The sequence below is a fragment of the Microtus pennsylvanicus genome, chromosome 3 (genome assembly GCF_037038515.1).
Source record: "Microtus pennsylvanicus isolate mMicPen1 chromosome 3, mMicPen1.hap1, whole genome shotgun sequence".
Classification (NCBI taxonomy): domain Eukaryota; kingdom Metazoa; phylum Chordata; class Mammalia; order Rodentia; family Cricetidae; genus Microtus; species Microtus pennsylvanicus.
The window spans coordinates 16,358,821-16,384,689 of NC_134581.1; the positions used below are offsets into that span (position 1 = coordinate 16,358,821).

Sequence of the window (25,869 nt, forward strand, 5' to 3'; positions counted from 1 at the left end):
AGCCCTTCCAGCTTATTTTTCCCTAGTTGATGTTGCGGGAGTATTGCCCCCCAACCTCACAGCTATGGAAAGAAGGTAAAACCTCTCTTTATTTCTCTCTCCCTATGTTTGTGTATATTTAGAAGCCAATAGCTCTGGGTTCAAGTGTTTCCTCATTATTTGATGGTGTGACTTTGGGTAGGTCACTTAACCTCAGAGAGAGCCAGTTTCCCCGTAGGTGAGAGGGTATTGCTAGTTCTTCTCCAGATACATGTGCGAAGTGTGGGATGTGTCAGCATAAGCATGGGCTGTGTACCAGGGAAGAACAATTGCTTTGAAAGGTGGAACTCATGTTGACCCGAAACCATCCTTCCCTGGGCACCCAGCTTGGGCCTGGGCATTCGGGGGTCATTGGTATCAGCTGACCTCCCTGGAACTTTGCATCTGAGGAGGAGAAGGTAAATGACCAGGGTGCGACAGAGGACAAGCTGTGGTCGGAACTTAATGAAGTGCAGCCTGATCTGGCGTGAGGCCAGCTAATCCATGGCTGCGGAATTGGTTCCATTAGCTCTCTTAATGAGCTACAAAAGCTGGGAAAATGAGTGTGAGAAAATAATGGCACATGTCTGTGGCTCTAATTTGAAACTGTGACTAAGAAGTTAGATTTGACATCACTACCAGCTCCCTAAATAGCACTGGTACTCTTGAGGATACGGCCGCAGAGAGCGTTGGGGGGGGGTAGGGACATTGTAATGACTTTGGTTTTATAAGGTCCAAAAGCTTTTAAAGAAGCTCTTGTCACGCCAGTGAGGTGACTCAACACGTAAAAGTTCTTGCCACCAAGCACTTTTTGATTCCCTAGTACCCACATGATGGAAAGAGAATTAACTCCAGCTAGATGTCCTCTGAGCTCTTCCACACGCCTTCTGTGGCACACACGATCCCACAAGCACACACATGCACACAAGATAAAGTAAATTAGTATTAAAAGTATTTTTTTTTTTTTTTGGTTTTTCGAGACAGGGTTTCTCTGTGGTTTTGGAGCCTGTCCTGGAACTAGCTCTTGTAGACCAGGCTGGTCTCGAACTCACAGAGATCCGCCTGCCTCTGCCTCCCGAGTGCTGGGATTAAAGGTGTGCGCCACCACCGCTCGGCCTAAAAGTATTAAAGAGTAAGAAATCCTTGCCTCTGTACCCTGAACGGACTGGGATGATGTTTGCACTCAGGTCAGAGGTGGAGGCTTTGCTTCATGCTTTTAGCAGACAGAAACAGCCAGAAGGGCACACCAGCAGGTGGGGCCCGAGGGCGAGTGCATTCACAACCCCACAGAGTGCAAGGCAGGGTGGTCTCATACATAGGTTGGAACCAGGTGTAGTAGTCCACACCTGTAATGTCAGCACAAATGCAGGATCCAGGCTGAGTTCAAGGCCAGCCTGGGCTTCACAAACAAAAAGGCTAAGAAAAGAGTCCCATTATTCCAATGGTGTCTTTTATAAAGAGAGGGTAGCGCCTGTGGGAGTCACAGTCCCCAATCACTGTGGAATTAGGAGTCATAAGGGACCCTGGAGATGGCTGAGTTTACCAACTCTTGTCAGGGAGGATGTGTGTCGGGGCTTAATTTGTTGTCTTTTATTTTTTTAAAGTAACACAGTATTAGATTCATTATGGCCTTCTCTCTCTCTCTCTCTCTGTTGCTCTCTCTCTCTGTTGCTCTCTCTCTCTCTCTGTTGCTCTCTCTCTCTCTCTGTTGCTCTCTCTCTCTGTTGCTCTCTCTCTCTGTTGCTTTCTCTCTCTCTCTGTTGCTCTCTCTCTCTCTCTGTTGCTCTCTCTCTCTCTCTGTTGCTCTCTCTCTCTCTGTGTTGCTCTCTCTCTCTCTCTGTTGCTCTCTCTCTCTCTCTCTCTCTCTCTCTCTCTCTCTCTCTCCTCTCTCTCTCTCTCTTTCTTTTTGGTGTTTGGTTTTTCTGAGACAGGGTTTGGCTGCGCTGTAACTCACTCTATAGACCATGCTGGCTTTGAACTCACAGAGATCCGCCTGCCTCTGCCTTCTGAGTGCTGAGATTAAAGGTGTGCACCACTATGCCCAGTTCATTATGATGTTTTCTTTCTTTGTATTGTTTTTTTCCTTCTAAGACAAGGTTTCTCTGTGTAGCCCTGGCTGTTCTGGAACTCAGTCTGTAATCAGAGATCTGTCTGCTAGCTGCTAAGATTGGCCTCATGATGGCATGTTCAAACATAATCTGTTTTCATTGCTCCTCTTTCTCTCTCTTTTTCTACATCCTTCCCTTCCCCCTGCCACATCCAGTAGCCTCTTTCACGTCACATGAATTCTGTTACCTTCGGAGACCTCCTCTCCCCTAAAATGCCTGTCCCTTTCCCCCTCCCATGGACCACTTTCCAGTTGTAGTGCTTTGCTTACCCATAGGCTCCTCTGGGAGAACATGGGACTCCTACAGAGAGCATAGTCCTCTAACACTGTGTTCGGGTTTTCTGCCTGCTTGACACTGAGCATACACAACCCTAGTTCGTCAACAGTAGAGAATGCAGTGCTTCAGCTTCCTGTCTGCCCTGGCCTGAGGCCAGGATGAACCCTCGTAGGTGAGTGAGAAGGTGTTGAGGGGATGTACTAGTCCTTGGCATTGTCTCCTCTCTGTCCTCTGGCAAACAAAGCTTGGATCCCAAGAAAGTAAAGGGGCTGGTTATCTTGGTACTTAGTGCAAGGTTCACCAACCTAATTTGGTCTTTATGGGGGAATCCATATTGAACATGTCCATTTGTGTCATCTGTGTCTTCTGCAGAACTATTGCTGAAGATGTTGCTGGAACGTTTTGCCTGTTGCCTTTCATATAAATTGCTTTTGGAGTTTGGTCTCTTGTAAAAGCTGTAGTGCTTACGTGGTTTGTTTCTTTGCCAAGACTACCAGGAAGCTCAGAATTAAAATTTGTCTTTGTTTATACTTAAAAACTTAAATAGGTTGCTGGTAATTTTGTCTTTTCATTCTCAAGACAACCAGAAGCTTTTGTTTTACTTGACTTCTCTTGTGCTTTGGAATTATATAATGCCTGAAATCATGTGCCATGGAGGAGGTATATGGAGATAACCGGGTTGATGTCTCTATGGTTTCTCTGTGGAAACCCCTCATGTTCTGTGTTATCCCCCCATGGAGCTGGGACCTCAGTGGTCTAAATGGAAGGCATCTAATAGAAGTTTCCAGGCTCTGTCTTGGGCAAGGCTGTCATAGATTGAGTTGTGGCGGCAAGACCATCATTCTTTCTTGAGACTCTCCTTGTGGCCAATTCTCTTCAAGTCACTGTGGAGAAACCCAAGCTCTTGGAAGAATTAATGGACAGATGGATGAATCTCACTCTCTGAGAGTTCAAAGTCAGCATCAAAGAGACTGGAGATGCATGCATACCCAAATACCCAATCCCCACCCTTTTATAATTTTTTAAAAAATGCTTCAAGATCCTCGGCGGCAGCAGTAGGCAGCAGAAATGCTGTAGGTCCCAAATGGTGGTAGTGGGCCATGTAGCGGCAGAGACAGCTGTCGGTCCCTGAGCAATGGCTGGTCCCAGGCAGGGAGACACATGGCATGCGGGGAGAAGACAGAAACATGGATAGACACAACTTGCAGAGTGAGGTTGAATATTTATTCAGGGGGCTATGAAGGGAGAAGGGGTGGGGGAGAGAGAGAGAGAGAGAGAGAGAGAGAGAGAGAGAGAGAGAGAGAGGAAGAGAAGAGAGAGACAGAAGGGGGGAAGCGGAGAAGTGGGGAGAGAGGCAGAAGCGAAGCTGCCTCTCCGAGAGGAAGATGGAGAAGAGAGCGAGCTCAGGCTGGAGCTGAAGATCAGCCTGCCTCAGCAGATGGGGAAGGGAGTGGGCGTGGCTTGTCTCTTAAAGGGACCAGGGACCAAAACCATAACACACCCTACCCCATACTTTCTGCATACCATGTATATACCCTTTCACATGCACTTTGTCATGTATGCACACACCTACATGTCTATATATACATATACCTCCAAGTGCTTATACACCTGTTCACAGATTTATTTCGAATTTAGTTTCCTGAGTCTAGTAGTGTAAGCTGTGACTTTCCAACTTGTAGCCTTCCTCTCATCTCTCCTTAGATGCCCTCTCAAAACTCAGTTCCCTTCCTCTCCCAGCCTCCACTGTGAGACTGGAGGCCCCAGGGCAATGACTTCATCTTCCTGGAGCCTCTGTCTCCCTCACCTGCAAATTGAGGCTAATGGTTCCCACCCTGCTTGCCTCACAGGGCGGCACCAAGCATTCCCAGGAGATAAAGGACAGCAGAGTGTTTTGTAAACTGCAAATTGTTTTCCAAACAAACAAATGCTACTGTTGTGTTCTTAGCCCTGAAACTCAAGAATCCACTGTCACTGGGTTTGGGTGGGAGTGGGTAGAATTTGGAGGTGGAGAAGCGTGCTTTCCTGAGACCCAGTTTTACCTGGGGCTGCCAGAAGGGCACCAGCAAGTCACTGGCTTGCCAGGGTCTGGCCATCTGGCTGCCAGTTCAGAAGGCAGGAGGGAGAATTTGGCAAAGGGGAAGGCAAGGTGGCAACCACTGCTTGAAAGGCTTAGGCTAGAGAAGTGTTCAAGGACATGTCACCTCAAATTCAGTGCTTTGCTGAGCTTCACTGGGGTCCAGACTTCAGCTATAGCCAGGATCCCTGACTCTTCAGAAGAAAACCTTATAGTGTATGTACACAGATGTCCCGCTGTGTGTAGATGTTTGTGTGTGTCTTTTGGGGACTAGCTACAGTCGTGGAGCTGCCCAGATGTCATTGCTGGCACCCCCTCCCCAGCTTTGATGGACCCCTGAGGAACTCGGGAAGCAGGAGGCATAGGACTGAAATGGGGGGGGGGGGTTCCTGTTAGTTTGTCATAAGCTCATTCCCTAATCTTTTTGTTCCTACCACATCTGTGACTTGCCCATTATGAGTAGACCTGAATGGACTCCAGTGTGTGGTTATGGGGCCCCTCCTTGGGGGCCGTAGCAGTGACAAGAATAGGTACTTTGCAAATAGGTCTTGTCCAAAGGCTCCCTTTGTTACTAAGGCTTGCAGGAAAACTGGGGAAACAGAGGCCCAGATACGGTGCGAGAGAGATCTTAGTAGGTCCCGTGGCGGGTGAGGAGCATGGGTGGGAAATAGAATATGCCATGCAAAGAGAGTTTGAGTATGGAGTTTATTTAAAGGGAGGGCATTGGGAGGGTAGGGGGAGGAAGGGAGAGATACGGGGGTGGGGAGAGGGAGAGGGAGAGAGGGGAGAGAGAGAGAGAGAGAGAGAGAGAGAGAGAGAGAGAGAGAGAGAAAGAGAGATTGGGAGTGGAAGGAGCTCTTCTTAAAGGGGCTTTTGCAACTGCACACAGTGCTATGGCAGAGGATGCCTGTGCCCAAGGTGCAGGGCCAAAGTGTACCTGGATACTAACACTAAGCACATACTAAGAATAGATTCTGGGCCTCCTATCTCTGAGTCTGTGTTATTCTCATGCTTGGGAAACTGTTTAAAAAAGCATCATGCCAAAAAAAAAAAAAGCCGGGCGGTGGTGGCGCACGCCTTTAATCCCAGCACTCAGGAGGCAGAGGCAGGCGGATCTCTGTGAGTTCGAGGCCAGCCTAGTCTACAAGAGATAGTTCCAGGGCAGGAACGGAGAAACCCTGTCTCAAAAAACCAAAAAAAAAAAAAAAAAAAAAAGCATCATGTAGGGCTGGAGAGATGGCTCAGCGGTTGAGCACTGGCTGTTCTTCTAGAGGTTCTGAGTTCCATTTCCAGCAACCACATGGTGCCTCACAACCATTTGTAATGAGATCTGGTGCCCTCTTCTGGTGTGCAGGCACACATGCAGGCAGATCACGGTATACATAATAAATAAACCTTTAAGAAAAAGAAGGATCATGTAGAGTCTTGTACCTGCATGAATGAAGTCAACTTGCCGTGGGGACTAGTGTAAGTTCTCCTGGGTCCCTGGAAGAGGGAGTAAAGTCTGGTTCACTGGGGAGAGTGGAGAAGGTATGTACCGAAGGTTTGAGGATGTCATGCCTGTCCTTTGTGGAGCCTGCCTCTTGTTCTTATCTTGTTCCCATGATGCACTGCCAGAGTTTCCTCCTGTCATCCCTCCTTTGTGGAGTAATCACCTAATTTACAAGTAATATCAGAGACAGGACCAATCACACCGACCCTGCTCTGTGGGCTCACAGTTTGAGGGAGGCAGCAGGATGTTGGCCTTGGGAGAGATTGCGAGAACAGTCTTGTGATCAGGGACTCGTTACTTCCTCTCTTTGTGCTTCAGTTTCTTATCTAAGAAATAATGATGACGATGTATTCTCCTAATATTTGTAACGTGTTCTGAACCGGACCAGGCGCGCTGAAAGTACAGTGTTGTGTATATAGTTTAAGGGGTGATCAAAGGAACAAGCTAATTGTAGGCTGTGAGCATTGTGGCATGGGAGGTAAAAAGGGCTATGACGTGGGAGCTCTCTGGGGAGCTGGGAATGTTTTCTATCTCGATGGGGGTGTGGTTGCCAGGGTGTGTGGGATTGTCTAAACTCATTGAACCAGACCTGTGAGACCTGCACATTTTAGTGACTGTAAATTATACTCCGTAAATAAACAAACAAAAACTGTGTAGACAGAGAAAAATAAAGGGCGAAAGGAGGTGTTTTTTAGGAAGAATGGCCAGGAGGGTAGAGGTGACATTCAGGGGCATCTTGGAGGAGGAGAAGGCTCCAGCTGTGGGAGAAGAAGGTGAGGAAACTGCTGTCCTAAGATTTGGAGGCTGACAACGTAGTTCAGTTGGTAGAGCGCTTGGTCCCCAACACTTCATAAACCAGGTGTGGTGGCACATGTCTATGATTCCAACTCTCAAGAGGTAGAGGCAGGAGAATCAGGAGATCAAGGTCATTCTTGACTAAATAGTGAGTTCAAAACCAGCCTGGGCTCTATGAGACCTTGTCTCAAAGGGGGGGAAAAAAAGGAAAAGAAAGAAAGAAACAAAAGCCTGGCAGTGGTGGCACACACCTTTAATCCCAGCACTCAGGAGGCAGAAGCAAGTGGATCTCTGAGTTCGAGGCCACCCTGGTCTACAGAGTTCCAGAACAGCCAGGGTCACACAGAGAAACCCTGGTGAAAAACAAAAACAGAAACAAAACCAAAAACAGATTTATGGGGTCAGAGAGATGGCTCGGTGAGTTTGAACCACTTCCTGCACAGTGTGGGTACCTGAGTTGGGAACCCCCGGCACTCATGTCAAAGGTGGATATGGCAGAGCATGTCCGTAACCACAGGCTGAGTGGGACTGAGATTGCAGATCCTAGGGACTCCCTGGCCAGCCAATCTACCTGAAACAGGGAACACCAGATTCAGTGAGAGACCTTGTCTCAAAAAAAAAAAAATTAAAAAAAAATTAGGTGAAAGGACCGGAAAGATGACTCAGTGGTTAAGAGTGCCCATGTTGGCAACTCACTGTCGGTAACTCCAGCCCCAGGGAATCCGACACCATCTTCCGGTTTCCTTGGGTACCAGGCTCGCATGTGGTACACACACATGTATGCAAGCAAACACTCTTACACATAAAATAAAAAAATATATATTTTTAAAGTGGAGAGGAAGTGTGATGTTGCCGGGCGGTGGTGGTGCACGCCTTTAATCCCAGCACTTGGGAGGTGGAGGCAGGCAGATCTCTGAGTTTGAAACCAGCCTGGTTTACAGAGGGAGTTTGAGGACAGCCAAGACCTGTCTTGGGAAGGGGGGAGGAGGTGGAGAGGAATAGAAGAAGACACTCATTGTAGAGCTCTGGCCTTCACATGTTCATGAGCAGGCAAGTGCACCCCATACACACACACATGCTTACGTACAACACACACACAGACACACACACACACACACACACACACACACACACACACACAGATTGGAGGCTATGCTGCGGGACAAATCAAGGTGGCAGAAGTGACAGTCCAGGAGATTTCTAGGCACCTGGACCCAAGTCCAGGTTCAGGATTCTGACCTGCAGAGAGAACAGAGGAAATATTCGGTGCTCTACTGGGAACAGCCATTCTCAGGGCCTTGGTACTGAATGGCTATTTAGTCTATGTGGGAAGTAGTGTAGGAGCCTCACATGGCTTCCTCTCCGATCTACTCCACCTGCTCCTCCCTGTCAGGCCCAGCTCTGAGTTTCTGTGGCCACTCTCTTTCTTCCCTCATCCCTCTCTTCTTCCAAACTTTGCCTTCCTCCCTTCCTTTGCTCAGGAGCCCAGTGTTTCTTTTGAGGACCAGTCAGGAAACCCCAGTTCACATGCCTTGCTTTTGTTCTGCACCTGCTTCCAACCTGACTGGTAAAACAGAGGGAGGGGCTGTTTGGGAGTAGCGAGTGCAGTCTGCTGGCCTGGATGAACTGTTTAAGGGCACGGAGGTAGCAGATCATGAGGTGGGTGAAGACAAGTCTGGGCGCTGGGGTGGAGGGTGTTTATCTAGAGGGCCTGTGGAAAGGAGATCTGTGTCCATGGATGGAGAAGAGGAAGAGCAGCTGACCCTGCTGGGCGATCGTGGGCGAGCAAGCGTGGGGTTTCTGAGGAGAGGACTTGGGTGGGAATGAATGACAGGGAGGCAGAGTGAGTAGGGGGCCTAGAGCCAGTCTGGGAGGCCTGACAGACAGGTCAGACAGGTCAGCCTGGGGAGTGGGAAGGCTGGCTCACCTGGGGGCCTGTGACTGAGAATGAGGGCATTGTAGCTGGAACTAGCCCGGACACAGTGGAGGTGGGCCTCTGAGACAAAAGCCCTCAGCTCTGACAGCAAGAAGCCAGTGCTCCAACGTGGACCTCAAAGGTATCCTGAGAGGCCAGGCTCCATGGTATCCAGAAGTGGCCTTGGCCCACAACTGTTCCAAACATACCTACCTTGGCAGGGTAACAGAGGAGGGAACTCAGAACTGACAGAGGGGCTTACTAAGCCCTGGATCCCTGTATTTCTTGCGTTGCCTGTATTTCCAGGGTGAAACAGAAATAAACCCTTCCAGAGCTGGAGGAACAGCCAAAGGGCAGAAGATTCCAGAAACTACTGCTTTCCTCTCCCTTCCCTGGGACACTGCCCTATCTTTATCTGGAGAACTTGGTTCTACAGCTGTCTTAACTGCGCCCTTTGTAAAGTGCCCCCACTCTCCTGTTTGGGGGAGACTGAGTCCAGTCTGTCCTAGGTTCCTCTAGGTGCTGAGTAGGGCAAAGACGATCGGAGCGCGGATCCTCAGCCTTCCTCAAATAAGAAAATATAACTGGTCGTTGGATGAGCAAGGCTGCTGGGGGTGGCTTGTCACTATTGTCCCTATTCTGGGCCCTCTCCACTTGTAAGCTGACTTCTTTCCCAACTCCCCCAGGCTCTCTCACTCCCAGGATTTGCTCATTTCCGATGATCAGTCTTCTGGAAGGCAGCCATAGCCCAAGGCTGTTAACCTGAGCGAGATTTCTGACACTCATGCCCGCTTTACTGAGCAGAGTCTGGTGGGGGTGACTCTGTCATTACTACATTTTACAGGGCTGTGGGCTGTGGCTTGGAGCTGTGCATACTTATTTAAGGCCGCAGTGAGTACTGGATGAATTCAATCCTAAAACTACATCCAACCCCACGCAGTTGTCACTTTCCTCAGTTAGAGTCCGTTCTGCCCCAGTCGATCCCTGCATTATAACCTGGGGTCTGTAGGCTTGGGATGAGGGTGAGCTCACCTTGACCTGGCTCCAGGTCTCTAGCATCAGCCCCTTGCTCTGCACAGATCGCAGGGAGGCTACAGAGTTAAGTTGAAAGCCATAGGTCATGGCCAAACAGCTAACTGTATCTTATTTAATTTTAGTGAGTGTGTGTGTGTGTGTGTGTGTGTGTGTGTGTGTGTGTGTGTGTGTGTATTCTTAGAGGTCAGCTTACAGGAGCTGGTTCTTTCCTTCCACCATGTGGGTCCCAGGGATCAAACTTAGGTCACCAGGCTTGGTAACAGGCACTTTTACCCACAGCCATTTCACCAGCTCCAAGCAACTCATTTTAGAAGCACTTTTCTTGGTAGTGACAGTTTTCTTCCTGCACCCACTCCTGGAGAATGTGATGTCTTAATTACTTACCTTTGCTCCTATGGGAATACGGCTGTGACTCCCTCCACTAAGGGTCAGGTCCCAGGGGGATAGACCGATGGACACAGGCCTCCATGCCTCTTCAGTCTCTGAATATATGGTTCCAGCACCTTCTCTGTGTGCTGAGTTTTCCCTTCTGCCTTTCTCTAGCACCCCCACATCCCCATGGAGATGCTGGATGAGGGACATGAGGAGTCACCAAGGGCCTGGCATATTCAGATCCCAATCAGCCTGGATAACTGGGCAACCCTGTCATCAACTGTAAAACTGAGGCTCAAAAACTATGTGGTCCGTGGCCTGCGGCCCCATGTCTCACATGTTTTACCACAAACCTTGCTCAATCTCTACTTCATTTGCTTCCCCTGAAGAGAGAAGTAGGGACTTTTCTGACCTCTGAACTCTAGCCTGTCACCCACCTCCCAGGGCCCTCTAGACCCATTGGCGGCGCTGCTTGTGCCCCTTAAGTTCAGAGGCTCACTGGACCATAAAGCAGGGAAAGCTGAATTTGAATTTTCACTCTGCCCCTCACAGCTAAATACCTGGTGCTTCAGCAGGTTCCAGGCCTCTTTGACAAAAGGAGGGTGGGGGATACGAGCCTGATGCCCTTGGTGCCTGCTTCCCACAGCTCCTGTATGACAGCCCCAAGGCCCGGCAGGAGGTGGACCACCACTGGCAGGCCTCAGGCGGCCCCCACATCGTGCGCATCCTGGACGTGTATGAGAACATGCATCATGGCAAGCGCTGCCTCCTCATCGTCATGGAATGGTAGGCAGGTGCCCTCCTTACCTTTGAACCCCTCTGGTGTTCTTGTGCCTCCAGGGTCACCACAATCCAAGGTCATTCTTCTTCAGATAGCAGCTCTGAGTGGCACTCCAGCTCTTGAGGAGTTGTGGAGTAGACAGTCACAGGCCTTGGATCTGTAGACCTGGCCACCAGGGCATTTCCACAAGGGCAGAAAAAAATACATCCTCAGTTCTCTGTTGCCTTCCTGGACAGGACTTCCACTCTGCAAGGAGTTGTCAGAGAAGGCTGCCAAGCCCTGACTGTGTGGGCAGGGAGCTTTGGAAAGGAGCAGGATAACACAGCTCCTTGACCTTCTCCTTTCTATGGGACTTGTCCTATTGGATGGTGGGTGATGAGACGTGGGGACAGGAACCATGGCCTCCTCCATCCTGGACTTGTGCCATCAGCACTAGGGTACAACCTTAGCCTTCCTCAGACCCTGTGCCCCCTGCCTGGGTTCTTTTTCTCTGCCTTTCAAGTCTCTCCTCCCTCCATAAGTTAGCTAGCTGTTCAGATATGGGGTTTAGACCCTGGCTCAGCCACCCATTTGCGGTGGGATTGTGGGTACCCGCTAAGCTTTCTGGATCTCTGAAACTCAGACAGTAAATGTGGAGGAAGAGTGTCATGAGGTGTTCACCCCGAGCTTGACTCTGTTCCAAGCTCTCCCAGTCAATCATGACTCCTGGAGGTTGGTGTTATTATTCTCTTTTAACAAAAGAGGTAGCTGAGGGAAGGAAGGCGACCAGGGTTCTGTAGCGATGTGCACAGAGGGTAGAACTCAGGGCATAGCACACACCGAGCATGCCGAGAGCAATGGCCATGACGATGACAACTGATGTCTCATGCATCTGGGGAAATACCTTTGCATAGCGTTGGGGGTGTCCAAGGTCTCACAGCCAGACAGAGCCAGCACCACAGGGAGCATGGGAATTTCCTCGCAAGGATCCCACCTTTTCTTAGTTCCAAAAGTTCAGATCAACCCACCAAGGTTGACAGCCACTATCTGGCAGGTTCTCCAGGGCACACGGGCTTAGGCCTCTGATCCAGAGCAGAGTGAGTTGAACAAGACAGGCAGAGAGAACAGGTACTCACTTCTCCACCTTTCTGTCTTGCAGCATGGAAGGTGGTGAGCTGTTCAGCCGGATTCAGGAGCGTGGTGACCAGGCTTTCACTGAGAGAGGTTTGTGTGGGCCCTGGGACCGGTGAGGAGCTAGTGTGGTAAGCCATACCAGAGTTGCTATGAGATAACCGGGCAAGGCCTGCCCCTCGCTGAGCCTCAGGATTCACAGAAGAACTAAAGACAATGCGACTGAGTGTCCCGTCCCCTCAAAGGGTTTGTTCTTTGAATCTGTAACTTTGTAGGTAGACTACCTACGGTCTTGAGGTGGAGAACTCAGAGGTTTGGCCCCCGGTGGAACTGCTATGAATTAGTGTAGGCCGGAGGAAAGAGGCCTGGGTGGGCTCAGAACACCCTGGGAGGAAATTTGTCTGGGTGGGTAGCTAGGATGGAAGGCCTACCTGGCTTACAGGACTGCCATCTAGTGCTGGTTTACCAGACCATGCTGAAGAGAGATTATGGGTAGGTGACCTTTAACTGACATAGTGTCCCCTTTCACCACAGAGGCTGCGGAGATAATGCGGGACATTGGCAGTGCCATCCAGTTCTTGCACAGCCAGAACATCGCCCACCGAGATGTCAAGGTGAGCTGCCAGAACTCAGCCCACAGGACGGCTCCCAGAACTCACTGAATTCCTTGCCTCAGCTTCCCCGCTCGCTCGACTGCTCTTCTCTCTCCCATGGTACAGCAAGCACACTCATTCTGCTCTTGCCAGATGGACCTCCTTGTTTTCTTCAAACACTGGGTAATCCCAATAGTAATGAGAATAACTGCCTACTTCCAGCCATTGGGCCCCAACAAGGTTCTCTCTATATATAGGTATATAATTTTATTTTTTTACATGCCAATCCCAGTTCCCCCTTCCTCATCTCTTTTAATGCTCACCTGGCTCTGTGGGATGGAGCCATTACCCATTTCACAGACAAGCAAACTGAGGCTCTTTGAGCATTAACTGTCTTGCCTTAGGCTTAGTTGCTGCATGGGGAATCATTCTTTTGTTCACTTGTTCAGCAAGAAATTTTATGACCATCAATGTGCCAGATCTTCAAGAGGGGGCTGCCTTATAGTGTCTTATAGGGTCTTTGGTGAAGTCACAGATAGCATTTAACCAAATTAAGCTACCAAACAACAGCATTTAGTTAGAACCCATTTTCTGACTGTTTGAGAAAGGACTCCAGGTGGTCCCAGGGCTGGGCCCGCTGGCTTTCCCAGTGATCAGGCTTGAAACATAGGAAGCACAACGCTCCAAATTTTCTTTTCTGGGAAAACTAAGGTCTTCTGGGCAGCCCTCCATACACATAGCTATATGCTTACACACACATAAGCATTTGTGTGTGAGCTACTATTAGCACAGTCTGTTCCTCCTCGCCTTTGCTTGGCTTATTTCCTCCTAAGGCTGAACCTCGGAGCGTGGAGAGGCTAGCTGACGTGCCTGTCTGGTGAGGGCTGCCAACCCATACAGTTACCCTTTGATTCAGGATATATGCACAGCCAAAGCAGATCCACCTTCTAAATCCTTGCTTTATTTTAGCCCCTGAGTTCCCTTTTTCTTAAGGGAAGAAAAATCTGCAGAGCAGAATATGCTAAATCGCTTCTCTGTTATTCCAATCCAAGGTCAGATCTTCTCAAGCAGAACCTGCTGGATCCAAACTGGAGCACTGCTCTTCCACCCGAGTTTTGCTTGGGTGTCATCCCTCCTGCTCCTCGGCATAGGCCTGGATCCTACCTGGTCACTAAAAGCCAACTTTCAGGGCTGCCTCCTCTACGGAGCCCTGCTGGCTGTCCCCATCTGCCAGGCCCATCTGTGCTTTGCATCTAGGAAGATTTCTTCCGTGTGGCTCCTGCTCCCCTAAGCTACCTCAAGTGGACCTAGCCTGCTGGCTTTGTGGGCTTCCTTCTGGGTTGGGTGTGGGACTGTGCTTGGCGATGATGCTGGCTCATGAGCTGTTTGCTTCCTACCTCGGCATCTTTTCTGGCATTTCCTGGTATTCACACCGACTCAGGAACAGAAGTTTCTGCCTAGGGGCTTTCTATGGTACCCGGTCATTCATGATCTTGGCTGAACACCTGCCTCACTTTTCTCTCTGTGAATGAAGGTATCACCTCCAATCCATGTGACCATGGTGACCAAGGTTCAGATGTTTTCATCAAAGCAGAGATGGCTCATCATGTATTGGGATGGAGGCAGGGATTTAAGGTTACTTTGGGGCTCTGCCCCCCCCCCCCCCATGGTACCTTCCTCTATACCAATGCTTTCTTTCTCTTCCGGATGCAGCCTGAAAACCTCCTCTATACATCCAAGGAGAGAGATGCTGTGCTTAAGCTCACTGATTTTGGCTTTGCCAAGGAAACCACTCAAAATGCCCTGCAGACACCCTGTTACACTCCCTATTACGTGGGTGAGTCTTGTAGCATGTGGCTTGCATCCCCCTTGCTGTATTCTGCTGTAGACCGGGGCAGCCAGTGGGTTGTGGGAACCAAAGTGTTAAAGCCTGATGAGGAGGGAGGAGGGAAGAGGGAGGAGGGAGCACTCTTGTCTGCATGGAGGCGGGTGACGTGGGGGGCCGGAGGCTGCAAAAATATTCTTCCAAACTTCAGCTTCTGCTTTTGAAAATAGATCCAGGAAAATTCTGGCTGTGGTCTGTGAGCGGAATGACATCAGAGCAGCTCTAAATATATATGTGATAAAAGGCTGCCATCAGCTCGGGACCCAGCCCAACCGCGGTTGTTCTTCTCCGGTTTTCATCTTCATATTCAGAAAGTGGGCAGGCCTTTTCGCCTACATTAGAGGGATACTGGGTACTAGTCACCTGCCTTGTGGGAAAGGGTCCCTTGAGCCAGGAATTGGGTGGGGCTTGGGGGTGTTTGCATACTTATGATTCCTGGGAAAGCTCCAGGCAGCCTCCAATTGCCAAAAGCCCCCGGAACAAGTGCCCCTTCCCTGAGAGTAGGGCAGTAACTGAAGCTTTTTCCCTTTTGAGAGAACAGCTAAGGGGTAGGAAACTCCAGAAATGGCCCCCTCCTTATCAGGGGGTATTCTGAAGGACTTTAATATTAAGTCTGACCTGCTGATCTCACTGCACTGGCTGGAAGACCCAGGCCAATGGATGGGTATCTGAGCTGACAATGGATGGGTATCCAAGCTGACAGTGGAACGCAGAAGTCTGTGATCTAGACTGTGCATTCAGGGAGACAGAGAGACACAACACAATGCCTCTGACAGACTGAGACCCTCTTTGTCCTGGGAGGGCCTCACCAAACTTGGGTCTGGCTTTCTTTCCTCCTCTTTCTTACCAAGTTGAGACTGACAGAGGCCCTTAAGTAGCTAGGGGGCTGTCAGAGAGCAGTTCCTTTTTTTTCTGGGAGCTGTCTCTCCTCCCCCTACTTCACACACATGCTGCCTTCCCAGAAGGTGCCAGACGCCAGTCTGCTCTGTCCTACCTCCCAGCTTGGGTACCTGTTTCTCACCTTACCCAGGCTTAAGACTCCTTCCTAGTTCCCAAGACCCTGGGGGCTGAGAGATCTCCTATGCTCTTTGTCCTGGCAGCTCCTGAGGTCCTGGGTCCTGAGAAGTACGACAAGTCATGTGATATGTGGTCCCTGGGCGTCATCATGTACATCCTGTGAGTACCTGTCCTCCCCTGACCCACCCTACTCTCTTTTTCATGCCTGTTTAGTGCCATTCAGCTTCTCACCTCTTGTGTCCTTTGGGACATGTCATCTTTTGGTCAGGCTGTCTTTTGTTTCTTGTGTCATGAGACATTCTTTGCGATAGCCTCATGTCAAGGCTGATGGTATTCCTGGGATGTGTTCAAGAGGCCGCAGGGGCTGGTGTTATTGCTGTGGTGTCTGGCTGCTTGTCTCCCTGCGAAAGGAGAGGACAGTTCTGCCTGACCCTTGTGTGCCCAACCCTTGTACCAAATGGCCTCTTCTCTTTCCCAGTTTGTGTGGATTCCCACCCTTCTACTCCAACACCGGCCAGGCCATCTCTCCAGGGATGAAGAGAAGGATTCGCTTGGGCCAATATGGCTTCCCTAAGCCTGAGTGGTCAGAGGTCTCTGAAGATGGTAAGTGAGATTCTCTGCCTAACCTGGTCCCTTCAGCCTCCGTTTTGGGAGATATCCCTTCGGCTGTCAAACTGACCTGTGTTTAAATCCTAGCTATGTGAACCTAGACAAGCCATCTGAACTTTAAAGTTCAGCCTTTCTTTCTTTCTTCCTTCCTTCCTTCCTTCCTTCCTTCCTTCCTTCCTTCCTTCCTTCCTTCCTCTCTCTCTCTCTTTCTCTCCTTCCTTCCTTCCTTCCTTCCTTCCTTCCTTCCTTCCTTCCTTCCTTCCTTCCTTCCTTCCTTTTTTTCTCTGGTTTTTCCAGACAAGGTTTCTCTGTAGCTTTGGAGCCTGCCCTGGAACTAGCACTTGTAGATCAGGCTGGCCTTGAACTCACAGAGATCCACCTGCCTCTGCCTCCCAAGTGCTGGGATTAAAGGCTTGTGCCACCACTGCCCAGCTCAAGTCTCAGTTTCTATATCTGTCAAGTGGGATCAAAATTTGTCTCCCCAGCCAGGTGTGGTGGTACACACCTTTAAATCTAGCATTTGGGAAGCAGAGGCAGGCAGATCTCTATAAATTCATGTACAGTTCCAGAACAGCCAGGGCTATATTTAGAGAGATCTTGTCTTAAGAGGAAAAAAAATGCTTCCCCAGGACCCCCTCTTTCATATATTCCTTGTTCATACTTTCCTTCCTAGGTAGCACAAACAATTCTGCCTTGTAGTTATCTATTGTTGCTTAACAAATTATCCTGAGTGCTTAGTGACCTCAAACGAGACACAATTACTAGCTCACCATTTCTGATCATGAAGAATGTAGGAGTACTTATAGCCCTGTCGGACAGAGCTTTTGATTCACGTGGAAGGTTGAGGGATTGCCATTCACTGCTCCCCTCTTTTCTGGGTCCCCTAGCCAAGCAGCTAATCCGCCTGCTCCTGAAGACAGACCCCACAGAGAGGCTGACCATCATGCAGTTTATGAACCATCCTTGGATCAATGTGAGCATGGTCTTGGCCTGGAGTAGGGCTGCCAGGCTGGACGGTGGTAGCCCTGGAGGCCTGGGTGCAGGGCTGGACTGGAGCCTTGCACAGTGATGTCTGGTAACACCCCACCTATAGCCTGGCTTTGCCACTGTTGCAGTTAGGCTCCTTCCCCCCTCTGAACCTCCATTTCCCCACCTGAGAAGGGGAGAAGGGTATGTGGTGGTGGTAATCTGTGCTGTACCATGCAGTTCCAGTCTCTGATCCATGGGTTTGGGCTTCCTTCTAGCAATCAATGGTGGTCCCACAGACCCCACTCCATACAGCCCGGGTGCTACAGGAAGACAGAGATCACTGGGATGATGTCAAGGTGGGTAGATTCTTTCTCAGTCTCTAGACATTCCTGGATGGCATCTCCTTAGCATCTGGAGTTTGGCTCTTCCTCTGTGACTAGAGGATGTTAGTGACTGCCCCAGTGATCCAGCCAGGGCAGGCCACTGAGCAATGGACTGCTACACTTTCCTATTTAGGGTGGTGCTCATGGGGCACTCTTAGTGAGGAGATTTTAGGCCAGGGCCTCCATGAAAGGATTTGGGGCTCAAACATTGGCCAGAAACTTTCTTATGACATTTGTGATAGGAACTAGCCTTGTTTCAGATGTAGTGGTGAGGGTCAGGTTTGTCCCTATGAGATAGCATTGTAGAGTATTGGGGTATCCGGGGTACAGTCACAAAGCTTCAGGCTCTTGGGGACCTAGGGAAATGCCATTGTCTGCAGGTCTTGTGGTTCTGTGCAAATGCCATTGGTTCAGTTCTCTGTTCAAGTAGCCTTGGCGTGGATCAGGGAGTCATCTGTTTCTTTTGTCTTTGTGAATAAGCTCAGTGTCCACCTGAAAACAGTTGTAGGGAGGGTTGTGTCCAAGGCCGAGCACAGAGTGGGCACTGGAGCAGTGATGTCATGGAGGGTGCTTCCCAGGCACGAAAGTGATGACTTTTAATGTTAGGCTATCCTGATCTCTTCTGTCCCCCATGCTAATGGTACACAGGAGGAGATGACCAGTGCCCTGGCCACCATGCGGGTGGACTATGACCAGGTGAAGATCAAGGACCTGAAGACCTCTAACAACCGGCTCCTCAACAAGCGGAGGAAAAAACAAGCAGGCAGCTCCTCAGCCTCACAAGGATGTAACAACCAGTAGCTCACCGGGGAGCCAGAGTGACAGACTGCGGTGTTCCGAGGAGGCTCTGGTTGGGAAGGGCCGGAGTCATTTTTATAACAAAAGGATAATTTTGTTGTCTTAATGTGTCACATTGAACTTGAGGATAAAGAGCTTGGCCCAAGGGTCCCAGTCTAAGCTCAGGCCCTAGAAAGCGTCTGGGCCCCCGGGATGGGGAGCCCTCTGCTACAGCAGAAGCAACTTTGGCCACTGTGGCTTGAGTGAGGCCACAGGTCTTCTACTTTAGCACTTGGCCTTACTTCTAGGCCACTGGGAGTTGTGGCAGACCTACCTTTTTTCTACAGAGACACATCCTGCTGTGTGGGCAGATGGGTCTGGCCTTGAGAAACGTATCTGACCATTGGTTGCTATGGTGACCAGAGGCCATGTTGCTGTCTATGAATACTGAACAAAAGAGGAAGGAGGGACAGTCAGGAACCTACCTTCTTGGGGAGGTTTGTTTCTCTCACACTGGCTGCCCCTCCCCAGCCTCACTTCTGTTTGGTCTGCCAGAAGCTGTATAGTCCAGCTTGCTTATTTCTCTGTAGCACCAGCCCACAGTCTACTAGAGTCCCTGAGGCTAAGAATCCTGTCATTGCCCCCCAATCCCAAAGGTAGCTTCTCATCTCAATTGAAGGTGTGCGTATGCGTGTTGGGGAGGTGGGTATCCTTAACCTTTTTCCATTTTGGAAAACATCACTGTGATAAAAGCCCCCGCCTCTTCCCGCTCACCAGATCTCAGGTAGGAAGAAGTCCCTCTCTGCTGATGGCAAGGGCTATTCCAGGGATACTTGGCTCCCTGTTTTCCAGGACCTCGTTTTCTACTGGAGATCAGACCCGAAATGATGATGAGCTGACGAGCCACGCTCACAAGGTCTGATCCCGGCTCTAGCATGAGTCAGATCGGAGAGGGTCCTTCTTGGCTGACCCAGACTTAGCCAGCTCTGCCCTGCCATGTGCCAGGGTAGCCTTCAGGTGCTGAGTGTTTGATAGATGACCTGACAAGTGCCTGGCATTCAGCCTTGTTCCTAGATCCCGGTCTTTCTCACAGGCTGGGAAACCTAGCTCATAACAGCTAGGACAATACTGCTGGACTTTCTATCCAGATATTAATAAACATCTTTTTAACATTTTTCAGTGAATTCTGGGTTTCTTTTTGTGTACCGGAGTGGACACAAGTGGTCAAAAGCAGCTCCACACCCATACTAGTGACCATATCCTGGCTGGAGAGGGCGCCTCCGGCCTGGTAAACACACCAGGCTGACTCCTGCACCTCTGCCTCATTCATTGTAGAAAGGTCAGAAGGACTGAGGGGTGGCAGCTGCCACATGCCTCCAGCTCTGTGCCGCCCCTGTGCACTGTATGTGTGACACCCACCCCCGGCCCTGTGTGTGCCAGAGTCTGCCCACAGTGGCCACCCCCAGCTGCGTGCCAGCCTGCTGAAGGGCGGGCAGAGTGCCTGCTGCAGCGTGGAGCTATTTTCAGAAGCTGCCAGGTTTCATTTGGCAGTGAGAATATTGGAGAGGGGAGGGGTGGTATGCTGGAAGACTGTCTTTTCACTACTCCAGCAAGAGAGCACCCTCACCCCTTGGGAGCCCTTGAGGGCAGCCTCAAGGGGCCCTCACTGTGGCATTTCAACCTCCAGCTTCAATCTTGAAACCTCCCAGTTTCCCAAGAACTCATCTGGCTCAGGCAGGGCTCGCTCCTCCTCAGCTGCCCCTCTTTCCTTAGGGCCTGGGGGAGGGTGCAGAGATGTTAGAAGGCAAGCCCTCCAGAGATATTCTGCTGCTTCCTAACCTGCTGGCCTTGGACAGGTCTCTCAGCTTTCCTGACTTCCAGATCCTCAACTGAGAACTGCAGACGAGGGTGCCCATCTCACGGTGTCAGCTAGGGGTTGGGGTAGATACCATTTGTGCAATACTTTTAAGAGGGTGCCTGGTACATGGTGCAAACCTCGCCCCATTAGCTACCCCGGTATCCACATCTATTTAGAAGGATAGGACCTAGAGTGAGGAGGGGAGCTCAGTGCAGGCCATTTCTACCTTTGGGACTCTGCATCCAGAAATCAGATCTTCCATATTTATGGGGTTTCACTTCCAAGGACTTGCTCTTCAGGTTAGCAACTTGTGCTTTTGGGGCCTTTATTGCCACTCTGCACTTCAAAGGCGGGTGATCAGATGACTTTGAGGGTCCTCATAGAGCCTGTGGCTCAGGTTAACATTCCTAGTGTGCTGAGGATGGGGCATGCTGGTCATGTAGGAAGGTACATAGAGCACACGAGGTATAGATGGATTCTTTCTCTTGGCTGCTGAGTCTCCGCTATGCCTGAGACTTGTAGGTATGGGGCAGACAGCAGGAAAAGCTTCAGGCGGGGTTCTCACCTCACGGAGTTTTCACTGGGGAGGAGGCAGAGGATACTGGGTGACTAATAGAGGCTAAACATCCGCTGGTGGACACCCGCCAGGCACTCACCTTAAGTATTATACAAATGTGTACTATGGAATCATGGTTCATGTGGTCTAGGAGGAAAGGCAGATTAAGCCAAAAAGAGAGTTGAAGCAACCTAGAGGACAGAAAGGGCACCTCATAAGTTTAAGAGTAGAGTGTAGGGGTAGCCCCAGCCAATCACCCTGCTTGTAGGGCGGGGTCACCTGAGGATATTTTTACTAATAAATATTGCTGGTGTGCTCTTCTCCGCCGCGTCTGCTTTCCTGTTCTCCGCTGGAACCACAGGTTCTGTGAGTCTTTCCCTAATTAAAGCTAAATATATTATTATAATTTCTGTCTGCCTTCATTTACGTCGCTACAGTAGAGCAGCTGGGACACTCGGGGACAGGTAGAATGCCCTAGGGCTCTGTTGTCTCCCTGGGGCTGGCCTTGATCATCTGCTGTACCCACCTTCTCCACAGGTGAGACCATAGCTGCAGACATCTTGGATGAGGTTCTCATCAGACCCAGTGTCTTCCTCCAGCCCCAAGGAAGGGTTGCTATTAGGCATACTTGGCCCATCACTGTCACAAGGGAGGGAGCTTGCCTCTCATGTGACTCTTAGGGAAGAGGTGCTGGAGGGCCGTTAAGTTAAAGAAGAGGGTGGAAGGCTTATTCTCTCATCTGTCTCCTTGGACACTTGCTTGATCCCATGAGAAAGTTTGACTCAGTGACAAGCCCAGCCCAGGGCTCGGCCCCCTGATCTCTGGCATTTGGTGCAGTTCCCACAAGCCAGGCCTGGGAGGTTGGGTCTCAGGTGGCTCCCTGTGAAATGAATGATGGAAAGTGACAATCCGATGGTAGGTATTAGATGAGTTAAGAAGCCAGCTGGCCACACATGCACACCAGCTAAACACAAACATTTATTATACATAGTTACTGTGCTAGCTTCTTTAGGAGCTGTTAGTGAAGAATTTCATGAGGGGTGTGTGTGTGTGTGTGTGTGTGATGCATATGTGTGTGTGAGAGAGGTCCATGTGTGTTTGTGTGTGTGTCTGTGTGAGAGAGATACATACGTGTGTGAGAGAGATCTCTGTGTGTGCACGTGAGAGATGCATGTGTGTGTGTGAGAAAGGGAGAGAGACAGAGAGATACATATGTGTATGTGTGTGAGAGGTCTCTGTGTATGTGTGTGCACGTGAGAGAGATGTATATGTATGTGTGTGAGAGATGTGTGTGTGTGTGTGTGTGTGTGAGAGAGAGAGAGAGAGAGAGAGAGAGAGAGAGAGAGAGAGAGAGTGCTCAGAGGGGTTGGGTGGGGGGAGTGCTGACTATCCTCAGAACCTGAGGCTGGCTGGCTTCCAGCAGTCTGGCTCATTGCTATTCTATACCAGCCCCTCTCCACCCTCGCCCTCGATCCAGCCCCTCCACTGCAGCATCAGAATTGAGCCTCAAAGTGCAGCTTGCTATAACCTCTGTAAGGGTCTCAATGTTTTTTGGCCTCTTAAACTCCCCCTGGAAGGCATGAGGGTAAAGTGGGAACTGTGTAGCTATCTCCAGCCCTGGTTGCCTTAGGTTGAGCCCCTGTAGCTCCCATGGATTCTCACAGCTGCCTTTAAGCTCAGCAGGGTAAAATCCCTCCTTTTGTTCCATTGAGCAGCCAGTCTGCTTACACTTTGGAGTAAAAATCAGTAGGCAGGAAGCCCACCTCATCCCCTATGTGTAGGATGGGGTTAGAACAAGCCCTGAACTTTAATTTGCCAGAGGCCTTGGTCAAGAATATACTCATTTTTGAGGTTCCCTGTCAGTAAACTAAGATGTTGAGTAAGCAGGACCAGATTATTCCAGCAGCCTGGCAGACATGCTGCCAGCGGCTAATAGACTGGGAAGATAAACTCCCAAAGACCTTCATCTCTAACATCTGTTGCTGGGTGAGTCCAGCTACTTGGCATTCTGCTAATTCTTCCTCTATTTTCTTTGCTCCCCAAATATAGGCTAACTCAAGGGAGCCAGTTTTGGAGGGTTCAGGGAGTTAATGGCCAGCAGTCAGCAAGACATGTTTATTGGAGGGGTGAGGCCATCTACTGGTCACCCAGCTAAGCATTTTGTTGATACCTACTATGTGCCAGCACTCAGAAGAGGGTGTAACCACATCATGATGAACAGTTTGTTTGTTGTGTACCTATTGTGTGCTGGGCTTTACCTGGGTCACTTAATTGAATTCTCATATTCTTATCTGATAGATGGAGAAACCGAGTCCCACGTTCTTAGCCACTGTGTACTCGCCCCATCTCCGTGCCAGAAGAAAATGCTACCCTTGGTCTTGGCTGGAGACAATCACAGAAGGCCTCTGAGATGTAGTGACCACGTGAACTCAAAGGATAAGCCAGATTTGGATGGAGAAATTAGGGAAAGAGCACTTCAGCTGGCAGATGTGGGCTGAGGCAGGGCTCTTTAAGGGGAGAACAAAGACTGTGCCCGTTGAACAGTTGTGAGGCAAGGAGGCTCTCATTTCTTCATCTGCCCATAGGAAATTAGGGTGGGGCCCTCAGTGTTAGGGGACACCTAGAGGCAGCTTCCTCCTCTTCATGCTCCTAGGGCACTCTTGTGTGTGCCACCTTTCCCGCCCCTACCCCTCACCCCGTCTCTCCTGGAGATACACCCACCTTCGATGCCAGTTTGTCAAACAATCCATCCACCTCCTCTTGCTGTGGCATTTCCAGTTCACTCCTGAGCTGGCTGTCAGAGTTGGAACCTGGTCTCGTCTGTGTTGGACTCCCTGAACTCCCAGCATTTGGTGGAGGAGTCCTAGCTCCCTCCCTCACACCTCTGCTGCCAACAGAGCTATTTTATATACTGGGATTTCTCTTGAGATTTAAATTGAGCATGAATTTATGTGCTCTAAAAAAAGTTTATGGACCACTGAACTAGACATTATCAAAATATGTCTTGAATCCTGCGAGGCAAGTACTACGATCCCCAGTTTACATATGGAAAAACCCAGACTCAGAGTAGTTGAGTTGCTTGCTAAGGTCCAAAGCTGGAAAGGACAAGGACAGGAGGTGGAGCTCTGCCATGGCAGAATGACCTCTAGGTTACCCTTTCTCCTACTGCGCCTGCCCTCGGAATCTCGGGATCCAGATTCTGCAGGGACAAGAAGGGAATAGCTGCCTGCACTCCCTGACAAAGGAAGCAGAGATGACTAGGTGACCTTGGTCATCTTGTGCTGCCACTGGGGTGGGGCCGTTTCACTCTGGAAAGAGATGGGGTGAAGAGGAGGTAATGGGTATGAGGAGATAGCAGGGAGGGTGTTGGGGAGTCTGCTTCAGGGGCTGTGTGAAGTGTCCACAGTAAACCAGGGGCAGTGGACTTTCACACCTGGCAGAGATTCTTTGTGCGAGAATGAGGCATGCTTGTCAGCTCCCCACAAAGCAACCTTCCATCCAGTGTGTGGACACACCCCACTCCAGCCTCCCTTTCAGGTGGGAGAACTTTGCCTTATAGGCTCTTCTCCACAAGATGGCTATTATAGGAGCTTGGGTAAAGGCCACTGAAGAAGGCCAATCTATTGAGCCCATTGCAAACACAGTTTTTAGCTCAAGTTTTGAGTACCTCATGCGTGCCAGATATATCTCACATGGCCTCCCTTATGCTTCTGTTCTTCCAACGGCTTCTGCATCAGAAGTTATACCCATGTTACAATCCAAGTCCCTGGAGCACGAGCAGCTGTGTCATGGCGAGGGGCACAGATCTCCATAGTCTCCTCACTAAGAAGTCCGTCTGTAACCAAAGAGGGCTGATGCCCCATCCCTTCCCAGAATTGTTCTAGTTGAGATGTCACTCATCTGTACTTCCCCTCCCCTGATTTTTGTTACTACTGGTTACCAGAAAAAGGACTCTTGAGGCGATCATTTATGGCTCTGGATGCTGACCCTGGGCATGGATATTTAAAGCCAAAGTATTTATCTGTAAACAAGTGCCCTAGGGGTTCTTTTCGACTCTGCTTTGAAATTCCCACAATCCGTCAGTCACTCAGAGTCCATGCTTCGTTAGGATATATGGGTAACAATGCTTGTCCCTATACTATGAGACGAGAGAGGGTAAAACATGACATTTCTGTAGAGCTCTCAGCTTGTTACAGGTCCTGAAAAATTCCACCTCACTCAGACCTCTGTGTGGGGGCATGATGGCATTCAGAAAGTGTTGAGTCACAGGGTAGAGCCTCTGAAAGGAGGCAGTCTTCCTGGAAGGAGCTCCTGTCTAATGGAGCTGCCCACATCTTTTGGGCCTCTTTGTGAAGGTCCCTTGCCAGGCTGAGTAGGCTGTGTGATGAGGCTGCCAAGGCTGCTAAGGAGACAAGAAAGGCAGTGAAGTCTACGCTAGGCAGGTGTAGAGACCCTCTCCCACAGGACTGTAAAGCGAGAGGGATCTGTGTGGCACAGGCCTGCACCCTGCGTCAGATGGGCAATGGCGTGGATTGGCTTTGGAGGCCTGTGATGGGCAGGTTTCCGTGTGCTGGCTAAGCAGATGGGATTCCATGTCCAAAGTTGGAGCGCACAGCTGAAGGGGAGGGTCACAGATACGGACAGAAGGGTCACAGAAGACTGAGTAGGAGCTATCCTGCTAGGAACAAATGGCAAAAAGTTGGCTATAAGAAGAGGAAGAAGGACGTCCTAGAGAGAAAGGAGCAAGCGCAGAGGCTCGAAAGCTCTTGGGGCAGCAGAAGGGTAAAGTGTGTGTGTTGCTCCTAGAGGTTGTTTCCCAGCAGCCTCTCCTAAGGAGGAGGGAATATGTGAGCTGCCTACTGGGCTTCAGAAAACAGCCCCCCCCCCAGCCTTTTTGGGAGTAGGGGTGGAGTTGAGACAGATTTTCCTCTTGTGATTTTGGCTGGCCTGGGACTTGCTATGTTAGACCAAGTTGGCCACGGATTCACAGAGATCTATCTGCTTTGTCGTCCAGGTGCTGGGGTTAAAGATGTGGGGCAATGTCCTTGGCTGGAAATGGCCTTTTGGAGGCCTCTTTTACTAAGTTCTGCACTGACTGCACAGCGCAGGTCAGGCCCAGGGCTTAGGGTAGCTTGGCTAAATGTATATCAGCCCTCCTCTAGCCTTTGACTCTACAGAGATGGCTTCTGAGATGGTTTCACTATGTTATTGTCAGTAATTAATTGAACCCACTAACCTGTGGA

General features: G+C 50.1%; 1 protein-coding gene across 1 annotated transcript in view; it reads left to right on the forward strand.

The window, feature by feature from the left end:
* Nucleotides 1-19,396, forward strand: part of Mapkapk3 (MAPK activated protein kinase 3) — a 32,595-nt gene extending 13,199 nt beyond the window's left edge. Inside the window, exons 3-11 of the mRNA XM_075964735.1 lie at nt 10,735-10,874; nt 12,008-12,072; nt 12,514-12,593; nt 14,286-14,409; nt 15,558-15,633; nt 15,953-16,077; nt 16,971-17,056; nt 17,328-17,408; nt 18,084-19,396. Coding sequence (XP_075820850.1) covers nt 10,735-10,874; nt 12,008-12,072; nt 12,514-12,593; nt 14,286-14,409; nt 15,558-15,633; nt 15,953-16,077; nt 16,971-17,056; nt 17,328-17,408; nt 18,084-18,236 — 930 coding nt within the window. The 3' untranslated portion in view covers nt 18,237-19,396. The remainder of the gene's footprint in view (nt 1-10,734; nt 10,875-12,007; nt 12,073-12,513; nt 12,594-14,285; nt 14,410-15,557; nt 15,634-15,952; nt 16,078-16,970; nt 17,057-17,327; nt 17,409-18,083) is intronic.
* Nucleotides 19,397-25,869: the final 6,473 nt, after the last annotated feature.